Raw genomic sequence first — 14,865 nt, forward strand, 5'->3', positions numbered from 1 at the left:
TACTACTTGCAGGTGAATGCATATAAAAGTAAAGCCATTATTGTTTCTAATTGGTATTACACCTAAATTTTTTGCTCTGTCTAATTTGGGGTGTTTAATTTTGGGGGACTTGTTTGCAGGAAGATATTTGGAACTGTTATATTCTAGAAAAGAGATAATTCTAGACCAGTGCTTTCTAATAGAAATCCTAGGGGAGCCACAGAGATCATTTTAAACTTTCTAGTAGCCACATTAAAAATGTAAAAAATAATAGGTGAAACTAATTTTAATCTATATTATCCAAACATATCTGAAATACTATGATTTTATCATATAATAAATATAAAAAGTTTTAAGGAGATGTATTGCATATATTTTTAATTTTTTTGAATTCCCTATGTAATGTATACCGACAGCACATCTTAATTTGGAGCAGTCATGTCATGTTTCAGGGGATCCACAGCTTCATAAGACCCATGGCTACCATATTGGATAGTGCAAATCTATATGACGCAGAGAGAAACCATCCAAATAACCCACACGTGTTCCTAAATGTGGTAACATATTGTTTAACTGACATGGATATGTATGCATAATGTAACTTCAAGTTTAAGAGAAAAATTCCTTTTTTGGGATACACTATCTCTAATATTATTTAAATTAGTTTATCTTTTCATTCTTAAAAAATTATGTTCCCATTTCACTTTTTAATGAGTTGTATGTTTATAATTTCTGTTGCAATAAGAAAAGCAAACACCGCTTGACTCTAAATATTATTTTCTCCCTAGATTTCTTTCTTCCTATGAATTCTTGAATTAGTTATCAGAACTCAGAGCTCTTTTTATTCAGCATAGGTGCATTATTTTCAAATATTCAACCTCTAATACATATAAATTGAGCACTCAAATTTTACAATGTACAAATGTGTCAAGAATGGTGTAAATTAGGTCAAACCAATGCAGTTATTCTTCCACAGGCAAAATGTATATGCTTGATTGGTGACTTTCAAACTGGATTCTAAGATGAGAACGAGAGCCTAGTATAAAGAGAGCAGTACAGGATGCGGACAGTCCTTTCCTCACTCGCCACCCCAGTCCTATTGAATCGAGCTGGCTCCATTCTTATCTGGCTTATGTGCAGCCTCCTCAGTGTAAGGTTGTTCTTGAAAGAGAGATACGAATAAACGTTCATGACCAAAAAGACATAAAATTATTTCATCATAACTCCAAGTTAACAAATAGTAGTCAGCAAGTCAAGAATATCCTTGAATGAACAATGATGATGTAATGAGATGTAGTACAATCTGCTCAGGCAGTTCTCTCAGGAAATCAAGTTGAGCTTCACAAAATAAGATGGCTTTACCTTGGTTTGTTCATGACTGCATCATAATGTTTTAGGCAAATCAGATACCTTTCCAACGTTATGTATCGTATCTGTCTCTCTCTTTTGTGTGCCCTACAGAGCTATGGAGTGGGGCAATTATTCCAGGTATGGCGACTTTATCCTCTTGGGTTTGTTCAGCAACACCCGTTTCCCCTGGCTTCTCTTTGCCCTCATTCTCCTGGTCTTTGTGACCTCCATAGCCAGCAACATGGTCATGATCGTTCTCATCCACACGGACTCCTGCCTCCACACCCCCATGTACTTCCTGCTCAGCCAGCTCTCCCTCATGGACATCCTGTACATTTCCACCATCGTGCCCAAAATTCTGGTTGACCAGGTGATGAGCCAGCGAGCCATTTCCTTTGCAGGGTGCACTGCCCAACACTTCCTCTACCTGACCTTAGCAGGGGCTGAGTTCTTCCTCCTAGGATTCATGTCCTATGATCGCTATGTAGCCATCTGCAACCCTCTGCGCTATCCCGTCCTCATGAGCCGCAAGATCTGCTGGCTGATTGTGGTGGCAGCCTGGCTGGGAGGGTCTATCGATGGCTTCTTGCTCACCCCAGTCACCATGCAGTTCCCCTTCTGTGCTTCTCGGGAAATCAACCATTTCTTCTGTGAGGTCCCTGCCCTTCTGAAGCTCTCCTGCATGGACACATCAGCCTACGAGACAGCCATGTATGTCTGCTGCATCATGATGCTCCTCATCCCTTTCTCTGTCATCTCAGCCTCTTACACAAAAATTCTCATTACTGTTTATAGGATGAGTGAGGCAGAGGGGAGGCGAAAGGCTGTGGCCACCTGCTCCTCACACATGGTGGTTGTCAGCCTCTTCTATGGAGCCGCCATGTACACATACGTGCTGCCTCACTCCTACCACACCCCTGAGCAGGACAAAGCTGTATCTGCCTTCTACACTATCGTCACTCCAATGCTCAACCCACTCATTTACAGCTTCAGGAACAAGGATGTCACAGGTGTCCTACAGAAGGTTGTGGGCAGATGTGTGTCCTCAGGAAAGGTGACCACTTTCTAAAGAAATTTCATATGCTGCTAGAGGTTTGAAGTGAAAGATGCAAGACTTTATCATTGCCTTTGAATTTAAATATTCTCTGTCTGGAAACAAGTCACCCCAGCAACTGTGGGGCATTTATGGGATTTGGAAAGCTGACAGATTTTGAAGATTTAATCATTTTTTGAAAGGTATGATGGTTCTGAGCAATGGACAGTTTGGAATGGGATAGAAATAAAGTTGTGGGTTTAGTAGTCACCCATCAGTTTTGACCAAGTGTACATTCCACTAAAAATCACGGAGTAGTCTGTTTCTGGCTATGTTCAGTCATGACAGAAGACGTGGTCATCTTCGGCTACTTCCATGACTTCTGACTTTTCCCCTTTAGACACGCTGTCCATTGACCATTATAAATAATCAACTCATCAAATATCATTTCGATTGTATTTCAAATATAGTGGTCACCATCTTATCCTCACAAGCTGTGTTCTAAGACTCCCTTTGGAAGCTTGAAACCATAGTTTAGAACCTGATTGCTGTCAGTCACAACACATATTTGCTCATCTACCATAAATGTAATGCCTTTTCCTTTTTACCTAAGCACTTATCACACACCATGGCTCTAAGTTTTGCAGTTTGAGGTGTGACAGCAAAATTACCACAAATGTTTTCTTCTTCTTCCACTGCAGATCTTCTTACTGTAGATCTTAGCAAACTCAGCATATAACTTTTTGTTGCCAGAATCTTCAGTTAAGAACTCATTGGAATGTGCCTCTGATATGTTTGGCTGTGTCTGCACTCACATATCATCTTGAACTGTAGCTCCCATAATCCCCACGTGCAGTGGGAGGGGCCTGGCGGGAGGTAATTGAATCATGGGTGTGCGTTTTTCCCATGCTGTTCTCATGATAGTGAGTAAGTCTTGCGAGATCTGACGGTTTCACGAAGGGCGGTTCCCCTGCACGCGCCTCTTTCCTCCCACCACTAAGACGGGCCTCTGCGCCTCCTTTGTCCTCCGCCATGGTTGTGAGGCCTCCCCAGCCATCTTGAACTGTGAACCCATTTAACCTCTTTTTCTTTATAAATTACCCAGTCTCAAGCATTTTATTATAGCAGCATGAAAATGGGCTAATACAGTCTCTGTTTTTCAGAGACAGGAGCAGAGGGCTAAAATCTTTAGAAATAGAGATTGAACATTTAAAAATTTAATTTAGATCTTATTAGAATAACTAGCAGGGTTTTGCCAAATGCAGATTCACCCTAAATGTCAAATGGCACTTTGGAATGGAGTAACAGAATGGGCAGACAGAATTATTTGAAATTAAACAAGCACTGAGAATCTAAGCTCCAAACTGTGGAAATTACTCTCTTAGCTTGTAGCAACCATGTCTCTACCTACTGATATAAAAGGATTACTTCTAGAAAAGAGTTAAAGGGCAGGAAGGAAGAGAAGAGAAAAAAGAAAAAGGTGAATAAGAAACATGAAAAGGAAGATTGAGATGCCACAAAATATCTATCTTATATAAATAATTTAGACTCTTTTCTATTTTTACAAGATAACTAAATTCAACACTAGACAAAATATTGTGACATATGAATTAGAAACTAATACCAATCAATACATTGTTCATAGGTCTGTTATTTTCCTCAGGAAAATTGTTGATAATAATATAGAAGCCCAACCTCATTGTTATAGCAGCATTTCTCAAATACTTTCATGACATAGCTATCAAAATAAATTATAGTTATACAGCACATTGAGGAAAACTATGTGGCTGTTAACAGCAAAATCAACTCCCTTGTGGCTGTAGCCAAATTAGGCACTAAGAGACCAATCCAGGGTTGAAAAGATCAATATTGATTGTAACCCACTTAGGGCTCTGTAGGAAGACACATCACTCTGGAGGGAAGAGTCTATTCAATCAATCCAATAGCTATTTAGAGAACTTTTTAATTTATGGATGACAAATAAAATATTCTTTAGGAAGAATTAGTTATTGAATAACATTCTAAAGGCTGAAAAGGTGTAGGGTTTTCTGTCTGTCTGTTTATCTGTAACATAGAGGCATAAGGTATAAGGCATGTGTCTAATGAATTTGTGAAGACTAGAACTCATGTAAGTAATGTTCCCATTAACTGACTTAATGCATGAAAGCACTCAATGATGATTTGTTATTATCATTACTGTTAATGACTATTATTACCAGAGTTGTTCTGCTTCCCAAACAAGACCACCTCCTTCTTTCTTTTCCCCATTAGAGAAATAAAATAAACGTGTTAGAAAGTTCAATATTCCCAATGTTTAAATATCTCAATATACTCTTGTGAAAAATTTTTAGAAAATATACAACTTGTTTTGTCCTCTCACTTTTTTCTTCTTTCTTTTCTTCCCTACCCATTGCATCCTTTCCTTCATTCTTTTCTTCTTTTTTCTCTTCTGTTTCTCATGTCTCCTTTAGTCCTATTGAATTCAATATTCTTCTATATTATGCGTGAGACAAATAATTCTGAAAAACACATAACCTCTGCAAGTGGCAAATACTACTTACGTGAAAATAGGAGAAGGTGGTAGAAAGTGGTAGAAGGAAAATAAAAAGCCTGGGAGCCAAACTTACTAAGCCAAAAGTAAAAGTCAAACTTGGGACCTCAGTCATGCAAAACCGCCTGCCATGTTGTTCCCAAATTGATAGCTACAAAGACAGAGGGTTACATGCCCTCCCTGCTGGCCCTCCCTCACATTTGCTCACAAGGAAATTCTTGCAGCCCCAAAGACTTTTACCCTCAAACCATTCTGTCGAATGTCATGCGGACAATGTAAATTAATGGCTTATCTTCACGGGTACTGGACAGACAGACCTGGGAGTCACCCGTCCACTCTCTGGAAACAAATGCATATTTGACTGCTTCCCCTACTCTGTTCACCTCATCTCATGTAAAAATCCAGATTCACAGGGCATGAGATGAGGCCCAGTTGACTGCTTCTCTACCCTCTCCTTTCTAAAGTGTGAATTCAGTGAACTGAATGCTGATGAAAGCCTCAAAAGAAAGCAACCACTAACTCCATTTATCCATACTTCCCTTTTCTTCTTTCCTTGTTTCTCTTCTGCCCACTGTTTCCCTTTTAAATATTGAAGGCTCCCAACCCTCTCTGGAAATAGCACAAATCTCAGATGCTCCTTTGCTATCTGTAAATTTTGGGTGCCACACAAAAAAGGAGCACTCGAATACAAATTTCCTCAGCAAGGAAATTTACTTCTATGGAAGAGTGTGGCTCACAGGTGGAGCAGTGGCGAGTGCACACCTGGACAAGGGCGGGAAGGGGTCCTTGTTCCTGAGGGAGGTCGTCCCTGCCCCTGTGGGCTAGGGTTAGAGCACCCAGTCTAGTCTAATTCTGACTGGCTATTTTAAAGAGAGCAGAGGTGCGAGCCAGAGTGGTGGGGTGGATAGTTTGCCAGGAAGAATGGTCACAGGCAGGTCAGAGCAGGTACCCAGGGGTGACATAGGTCAAAGCAGGTGACCGGGGTGAGTCAGGATGGAGCAGGGGACCAGGGAAGCAGATGTGAACTACTGATGAGAACTGGTGGAAAAGGTGGTTTACTGAAACTACAAGGAAGTTAAACTTTGAAATGGAGGACATGCTGCCATACTGATTCTTTGAAGAGAAGCTTGGCGTTCACTATGCCTAACACTCATTTTGTGCTCCTCTTTCCCAGGTGCATCCTCAGCCTTGACACAATAAACCTCACATGGATTGAGACTTGTCTTCAATGCTTTTTGGTTCACACTTTTAAATATAATTGTAAATATTTTTCCCCAAGCAAAATAGGCCAGTGACTTTTGAGAAAGAGGCTTTTTAGTTTGTCATAGCCTCTATTTCTAAAGAAATTCAAAATCTAATTTTCAATTTAGGACTAGGCTGTCTCTTATCCCCAAATCACTTCTTTTAAAATTACTCTGGAGAGATGCCAAGATTTGATAAGACATTTTCATGATGAAACACCAAGAAACAATTCCAGCCTTTCACTTGGGAAAACAATTCACCCTCTGGCAAGAAAGGATGGACTTCTTCTAATGTTCGTGGTAAACCAAGTAAACTTGGATTAATTGCTAACCCAGGGATTCTTCCTGGGGGATGTGGAAATCTATTGTTAGTGAAAAGACTTCTTTTGACCTAGCCTTACCTCCATACACATGTATTTAAGAAGTCTGACATTCCACTGTTGCTTTAGAACGACTTGGACCCAGCTTCTCTAAGGTAGGATCTTAGATTTTCATGAATAACAGAGAGAACATTATCCAGATATTAGGATGTTTTCTTTAGGCATTTCTCCATTAACTATTAGAGGGCCACCGTACTGTGACCTTATCTGCTAATAACTGAGGCAAAGGTCTCTTCAAGATTAAGAAGCATAAATACATATATTCACTCTTTGGCAAGCAGACAGTTGGAAAAGGACATTTTTAAACATGAAACCTGGGAAGCAACGGGAAATCGGTAATAGTTGAGAAGGGCTTGAATAGTTTTACTGAAGGAAAACAGCGCGTAGGAGCTGACTGTTGGAAGACTGAGCTTAGTATTCACAATGAGAAATCTTCAGACTTTAATTTTTTTGGTGGCAAGGGTGTATAGTATTCTTTGATAAGCATAGATTGCCCTTTGAATATTTTTAGTTATTAAAATTTTAATTATAATTTAAAATACTTACATTTTAAGTTAAATAATAATTATTTAATTACTGTTACTTGCTCTCTTCACATGCATTTAGGTGTGGCTGAAGGCTCTCTGCATGCTTGGAGGAAAAAAGATGTTTTCTCTTTTATTTTATTCTAACCCCATTCCTCTTTTATTTACCCCATAAGGCATACATATGTGCCTTAAGATAAAATCTTTAAAAAAAAATAGATTATTAAAGAGGTCTCCTAGAAACCATCTTAGCACGGCACATAAAAGACTGTCGAGCTGAGTAACTGGAGCCAAGGGGAGACGTGGGCATGTTGGAAGCTCAGACCGTGGGGGCATCATAATGAGCTCATTGGGTTTAGGGCCACAGGTGTCTGCCCCTCACCTCACCCCGCCCCATCCCACCCCACCACACCCCACCTCACCACACCACACCCCACCACACCCCACCACACCCCATCTCACCCCACTACACCCCATCCCACCACACTGCACCCCACCTCATCCCACGTTAGACTGGTCTCTCCCCTGCCTTCACCCCAGGCGCCCTGCTAATTCCTGCTTTCCAGCCTTTCCTGACATGATCTTTGATCTGTCCTCTCTCCTGAAGTCTCCAGTTTCAGAATCAGACCAATTTCCAGCTCCACTATCGCACTGTTTAACTGGAATGACTCCTGTCTTCTCTTGGTTCTTGCCATACACGACTATTTTCAAACAGTTTTCTCTTAAGTTCTCTTCCAGTGTTTTGTACTTTAAGACCATTTCAGTTTCTAGCCGTAGGGTGAACCCTCGGGGTAAAGATTTCTGACAGTATTCCTCTCTTATTAACACTCTCATTTCCACAGTTTTAGTTACCTGCAATCTGCCAGGTTCTGCTCTCTACCATGTGTTAAAAATAGCAAATGAAAAATCTCAGAAATAAACAACTCATAAATTTTACATTGCATACCATTTTGAGCAGTGTGATGAAATCTTGTCCTTCAGAGGATGAGAATCATCCTTCTGTCCAGCTGCTTCATGCTGTCTACACCACCTGCCTCTTGAGTCATTTAGCAGCAGTCTAGATGATCGATCAACTGTGGTGGATTCACAGCGCTTGTTTTCAAGTCACTCTTTTCTTAATAATGCCCCCAACGACATGGAGCAGTGATGCTGGCCATTTAGATATGCCGAAGAGAGGCTATAAATTGCTTACTCTGAGTAAATGGGTAAAAATTCTTGACTTAATAAGGAGAGAAAAAGCCTTATATGCTCAGTTTGCTAAGACCTATAGTAAGAAAACCTTCATCTTTGAAATCATGAAGAAAGAAACAAATCGTGCAAGTTTTGCCGTCACACCTCAAACTGAAAAAGTTATAACCACAGTATGTTGTTTTAAGTATTCCATTTTATTATGTTATTATTGTTAATCTCTTGCTGGGTCTAATTTATAAATTCAACTTTATCATGGGTATCTAAGTATGGGATAAAATACAGTATATATAGGGCTCAGGACTGTCTGCCGTTTCAGACACCCACTGGGGGTCTTGGAAAGTGTCTCCCACAGGTAAGGGGGAACTGCATCCTTACCCACTACTCAGACTGATGCACACCATCTTCTGGTTTGCTCTGACCTGATGTATGTACAACTCCTAAAGTACCTGGCACATGTAAAGCCCTACCTGTTCTTTCTGGATTGGGGAATGCTACAACTATAGATGTTTCTCCTCCTACATCTCTTAGTGCCCTTCACAACATTAGCTATCTTCTTTTTATAAACTTTAATCAAAGCAGAAATATTCCAGTATGCTATCCTTGGCTCCCTTTCTGTTATTCAGGAAAAAACAATCGATGACTCTTAGAGCTCTGTGGCAGTTTTTATTTGTAATATGTCGGTGATATGCCAGTCTTTCACGGAAAGAACACTGAGGTCCGGAGAAGCACCTCCATGCCTGTCATCCCCACAGCAATTTGACAGCTGAACAAAACACAGCTGCACTAGCTGTGTTATTTCTGTTGCTAAACACCTTTCAAAAGTCCTCAACATAATTTTTCATTTTTAGAAACCCCCACTTTAGACTTCAAATGACCTGATTTTTTGAGGATTTTTAATGTATGATACATTTATCAAACTTAACTGTATACCCCTTAAGGAGATGGTCAGTTGCTGTTCATGTTTGCAGCTCACATGACAGCAGGTGCTGTGTCTTGAACACAGAATGTTTTGCACTTGAGGCATTCTATCTCTACGAATGGAATGGAAACCCTTCCCTTTAAAGGCTTATAGGTACATGGAGACAAGTGGGGAAAATCAGTTCTGCTTAGCAGTTTTATGACGGCAGAAAGGACACGGATAGTTACTTCTCACGGCTGTAATCATGCCGAATTCCTGGAACGGGGTGTCAGAATGAATTGCTCCAAGCTCTTCTCCCTGGTAGGATATCATCTGACCTCTCATGGAGCTCTCTTCATACAATTTTCAGTGAGAGTCACTGATTGTGTTTTGATTTCTGCAGCTTCTCCCAGAACGACTCCAGGTCTGCTGTCCTGAAACACAGACACAAACAAATCACAGCTTTGACCACCTGGCACCCTGCAGAGAGATTCTGCAACCAGAAGGTTTCCCGTTCCCTCTTCTCTCCACGTGGCAGGCCGCAGGTACAGTAAATGCCTCTGGGAGCTCACTCATCCGTTACCCCATCAGCCCCAAGTCTGAAGGTAAAAGCCATGCAGCACTCCTGGGCACAGCATCCTCCACCCCCTGGCTTCATCTTCCCACCCTCCCATTCCCGCCAGATCATTCTGTTGCAACACTGGGTATGTTATAACTGGTCCTGGGGGTCAGGGGCTTCTGACATATGTTCTAACCTGCCCTGGGGACAAAGCATTCCCTGCCTTGAACAGCAGAAAGGCCTGAAGCTTCGAATCATGCAAATAAAAATTTGCTCTTTATCTTTCTTCTTTCTCTCTTTCCTTCCTTCCTTTCAAAAGCCTTTTTTATTTGTTGTTTGTTTGAAAAGACTAGTTGATGAGGGAAATAGGAAGAAACTTAAGGGTCTTGAACAGTGGAGAATGATGATAGTGGAGGAAAGGCTCCCTGATGGGGAGTGGAATCCAGCATCTTATATATGTGAGTAAGCCAAACCACACATTGTGTTAAACAATAGTGTCAACGCTATTGTTAAAATTAGGTGCTGGGAACTGACGTAAACAGAAGTAACTGATCACATATTATTTTGTTCATAATGCAGATATATTCACGGCCCACATGCAATGACCAATATCCTATGGAACAGTATTAGTCATGCATTTGGACATGTGTTGCATTTGGCTCTAAATATTGGCTTCATTGAAATGAGTGAACTGCTCCTTTGTGTTAAGCATGTAGTGTCCTGCTCTTTAGCAAGGTCAGCTCCCTACACATATCCCCACACACTCACAGATGCACACCCCACACAAACACACACCATGCTCACACTCTCACATATGAACACACTCCACACATGTGTATACACAACACTCACACTCACAAGCAACCACTATCGAATTCTGTTTTTGTTTTTAACTCACTTAGTCTTGGTTGTATAAAATTAAGGAAGGTAGCTAAAATCATATTTTTCTCCTGTTTCAGCTTTTTTACTTTCTTCTTCTAGGATCTATACTGACATAAGATCTAGGAGTTGGAAATGTCTTCATTCCTTCATCATAGACATTTGAGGCAATAGAGCGTTTTGCCCCCTCTTTGAAAACCTTGTGAGGTGCAGTCTGGTTATTTACATGGAACACAATGCTCTGGCTCATGTTCTGATTCAAAAGTAATTGGTTATTTTCTTAGGTCATTTTCTTTTCTTTTTTTTTTTTAATTGCATTTTAGGTTTTGGGGTACATGTGATGAACATACAAGATTGTTGCATAGGTACACACATGGCAGTGTGGTTTGCTGCCTTCCGTCCCCTCACCTGTATCTGTCATTTCTCCCCATGCTATGTCTTCCCACCTCCCCACCCCCCGCCCCTCCCCCATTTCCCCCCAACGGACCCCAGTGTGTGGTGCTCCCCTCCCTGTGTCCATGTGTTCTCGTTGTTCAACACCCGCCTATGAGTGAGAATATATGGTGTTTGATTTTCTGCTCTTTTGTCTCATTCTTGCGTATTTCAGTTTTCAAAATATATTTTTAAACGGATGATTGTAAGCTATTTTAGCACTATAGTAATTAATCTATAAATCTATAATGCATTTAAGGGAAATAATAGATGTTGGTCAAGATAAACTTGTCTGCCAAATTAATATTTTTAATTTCCAGCGAGTTATTGCAAAAGTTGCTGTACATTGAATTTTATATTTAAGTATTGTCTCTTGACCCGTGATTCAAAGCTGTAGCTATCATAGGAAAATCTTTCACCTATCAGAGAAGGCAAAAGTAGCTGACTTTTGTCAAGCTTGTGGGGAGTTAATATTTGATGCTCATGTGTTGTTTTTTCTCCTTCTAAACCAAGGTGTGATAAATTTAAGTTTCAACACAGACCAACACAAAAATTGGTTTTTATTTTCTCCCTTTAGGAGTTTACTCATCTTTTAGGCCTATTGCTCATATCCCCATCTTCTCCACCTTTGATGAGCACTAAGAAGAAACACTGTCTCTACTGTTCCTATTGTTTTTGCTTCAGCGTAAGGGGAGTTTATTCCTTCTTGACGCTTCGGAGACCGTAAATCTGACTAATCTGGAACCTAGAGATTCAGATGTGTTTGTAGTATTAGTGGCCAAAACATTTTACAGAAATAGGTTTCTTCAGTAACCCTGTCACTATAATGGGAAGAAATACACCAAAATCTATAATAAAAAGGAATGATTCATCCCTCAGTATCCCTGAAAATATCAAGGGGACATGCATTCATGTTACTCAAGAATCAAAACATGAGAATTCATTCCATTTAGTTCAAAGAACGTTTGATACTGCTGTGTCTTCTTCCCTCTAAGTTCAGAAATGTCCTTACCATCTGTAATTTTTACTTATAAACATGAAGGATCAGTAAAATGGAAGAGAAATAAATTTAAGGAGGAAAAAAATCCAATCCAACTAGCAGTGGATTCCTAGGATAATGTAACATTAGGACAGGTATAGAATGCCACTCTGTCGGAGGAACTGTCACATTTTGGCTAAACAGTATTTTAAGAGAAGAATAAGTCATCATTGAACGGTATGATGCAGTACCAAGGCATAAAATTTTAGCAGAATTCATTGTGTCAACCAGAAAATCCACCATGATAACAAAACTAAAGCCTTGCTGTGAAGCAGAGTTTGTGGTGCTCCTCCTTCCAGATTTATGATCCCCAAATTATTCTGTGAGAACGAATAGACACAAGTACTCAAAGCAACCCATGCCTAAAATATGAACTCCTTTTGCAGCACCAAAGTCTAACCACATAACACTGTGGCTTCTGACACCCAAGTGAGGTTGTCTGTACTGCTTTGATGTTGCAGACTTTCACAAAGCTGTTTAGTAACAAAAGAAGCCAAAAAAGTCAGGTATCTGGTATTTTCTATCAATTTCTAAGTCCTAATTGTATTATCTTAATGAAGATGCAGAGAGCAATTTAAATCCAATCAAACCATGTATTTCTGGGCAGAGCAGGAAATACATCACAGCTACCACTCTCAGGAAACGTTCAATCTAAAGGGGTAAGATTTTAAAATGTATTCAGAAAATAGTTCAGAATAAAAATAAAGCAGATTCTAAAAGAGGCACTGCATGAATTACTTCATTTACATCTCACATCCAGCCTGTATAGACCTATGATGACCTTTCACAGATGATGAAATTGAGTTAGTTGAGAGATTAACTTTCTGTCCAATGTCATACAGATAGATCATTGATACTGAAACCGGGATTTCAAATGATCCTGAAGTAGACGTTCTTTTCTTTATCTCATGGTGCTTCTGACATACTATTCCTGGTGGGCTTTTTCTAAATATCAGGTCATTAAATAAACCACCAGATTTCTGCCTTTACAGGCCAAGGAACTGTCATGGAACATGGGCATGGAAGCTCTTCTCCAGAACTCCACTAACTTCGTCCTCATAGGCCTCATCACCCACCCTGCCTTCCCAGGGCTTGTCTTTGCATTAGTCTTCTCCATCTTTGTGGTGGCTATAACAGCCAATGCAGTCATGATTCTGCTCATCCATGTGGACTCCCGCCTCCACACGCCCATGTACTTCTTGCTCAGCCAGCTGTCCATCATGGATACCATCTATATCTGTGTCACCGTCCCCAGGATGCTCCAGGACCTCCTGTCCAAGGACAAGACCATTTCCTTCCTGGGCTGTGCATTCCAGATCTTCCTCTACCTGACCCTGATGGGAGGGGAGTTCTTCCTGCTGGGTCTCATGGCCTATGACCGGTATGTGGCTGTGTGCAACCCCTTACGGTACCCTCTCCTCATGAACCGCAGGATTTGCCTGTTCATGGTGGTCGGCTCCTGGGTGGGTGGTTCCTTGGATGGGTTCATGCTGACGCCTGTCACTATGACTTTCCCCTACTGTGGATCCCGAGAGATCAATCACTTTTTCTGTGAGATTCCAGCTGTGCTGAAGCTGTCCTGCATAGACACGTCACTCTACGAGACCCTGATGTATGCCTGCTGCGTGCTGATGCTGCTCATCCCTCTGTCCATCATCTCTGTCTCCTACACCCACATCCTCCTCGCCGTCCACCGCATGAGCTCTGCTGAGGGCCGGCACAAAGCCTTTGCTACGTGTTCCTCTCACATGATGGTGGTGAGCCTCTTCTACGGGGCAGCCTTCTACACCAACGTGCTGCCCCACTCCTACCACACTCCAGAGAAGGACAAAGTTGTGTCTGCCTTCTACACCGTCCTCACCCCCATGCTCAACCCACTCATCTACAGCTTGAGGAATAAAGATGTGGCCGCTGCGCTGAGGAGAGTACTAGGGAGATGGGTCCCCTCCAAGAGAATCCAAGTGGCCAGTATGATCAGGAAGAACTAGTCGGGGCTGAGTACAAGCATGTGGCCACACACAGCTATTCCAGAAAATATGGTATTGGTTCTGAAGAATTTTCAGTGTCATTTTTAGCAATGCAAATATATAAACAGGCAAAATAATCCTTGTGCAAGGATTATCTAGGAACAATAGCAAGGTTGGCGAGAATCTCTGCATTAGCCAATTTGTTCTACTGGATTCACCAAGAACACTTCCAGAGGGCATTCTCAGTCAAGTAGCCCTATAAACCGTTCATGGCAAGCCCTTTGAAGTGCCCTGAACAGGTATTTTTATGTGTTACATGTGGTCATCCATCCTTCGTGTCTGTTTTGCTGGCCAACTTTTGGGTGGAAATTGCAAGGAGCATTTTCCACCTCCTTGACGATTTAGTTTAAAACGTTCAATATTAGTAAAATATTTTCCAGTGCTAATAGTGTAGCAGTTTTATTTAGAAAACTTTTATGAAGGTGATACTATTGTATTTTTGGTTCTGTATTCTTAATTACATTTTATGAGTGTTTTCATTTTATCTCTTACCTCTGAAATTATATTATAAATACTTGCCATGCTTTTATTCACATGGAGTCCAATATCTTCCTGGAAATTAATAAATATTGATTGATTGATTGAAAATTGTGCCATTAAGATTATTACATGGCCACACCCACAAAACTGCCATTTACACTTGAATAAAATAGTAATAGATAAACATAGAATGAATAAACCAAGACATGTCTTTAGCTAACTTAGTTCCCTTGGAATAAGTTGATCAGTTTTCTTTTTCTCGACATCTCCATTGATATGCTAAAGAAAAGTATTTCTTTTGT

The 14,865-nt window shown here is 40.7% G+C and overlaps 2 protein-coding genes across 2 annotated transcripts; both read left to right on the forward strand.

Moving 5' to 3' along the window:
• The first annotated feature begins 1,469 nt into the window (after positions 1–1,469).
• LOC101031909 (olfactory receptor 2T7) lies at positions 1,470–2,398 on the forward strand. Its single transcript, XM_003935295.2, is given in 2 exon segments — positions 1,470–1,523; positions 1,526–2,398. Coding segments are annotated over 2 exon segments (927 nt in total).
• A 10,671-nt stretch (positions 2,399–13,069) lies between these two features.
• LOC101031600 (olfactory receptor 2T2) lies at positions 13,070–14,069 on the forward strand. The gene has a single exon (XM_074385750.1). The coding sequence runs from the start codon at positions 13,070–13,072 to the stop codon at positions 14,042–14,044; it is 975 nt and encodes a 324-aa protein (XP_074241851.1). The 3' UTR covers positions 14,045–14,069.
• Positions 14,070–14,865: the final 796 nt, after the last annotated feature.

The sequence above is a fragment of the Saimiri boliviensis genome, chromosome 14 (assembly GCF_048565385.1).
Source record: "Saimiri boliviensis isolate mSaiBol1 chromosome 14, mSaiBol1.pri, whole genome shotgun sequence".
Classification (NCBI taxonomy): domain Eukaryota; kingdom Metazoa; phylum Chordata; class Mammalia; order Primates; family Cebidae; genus Saimiri; species Saimiri boliviensis.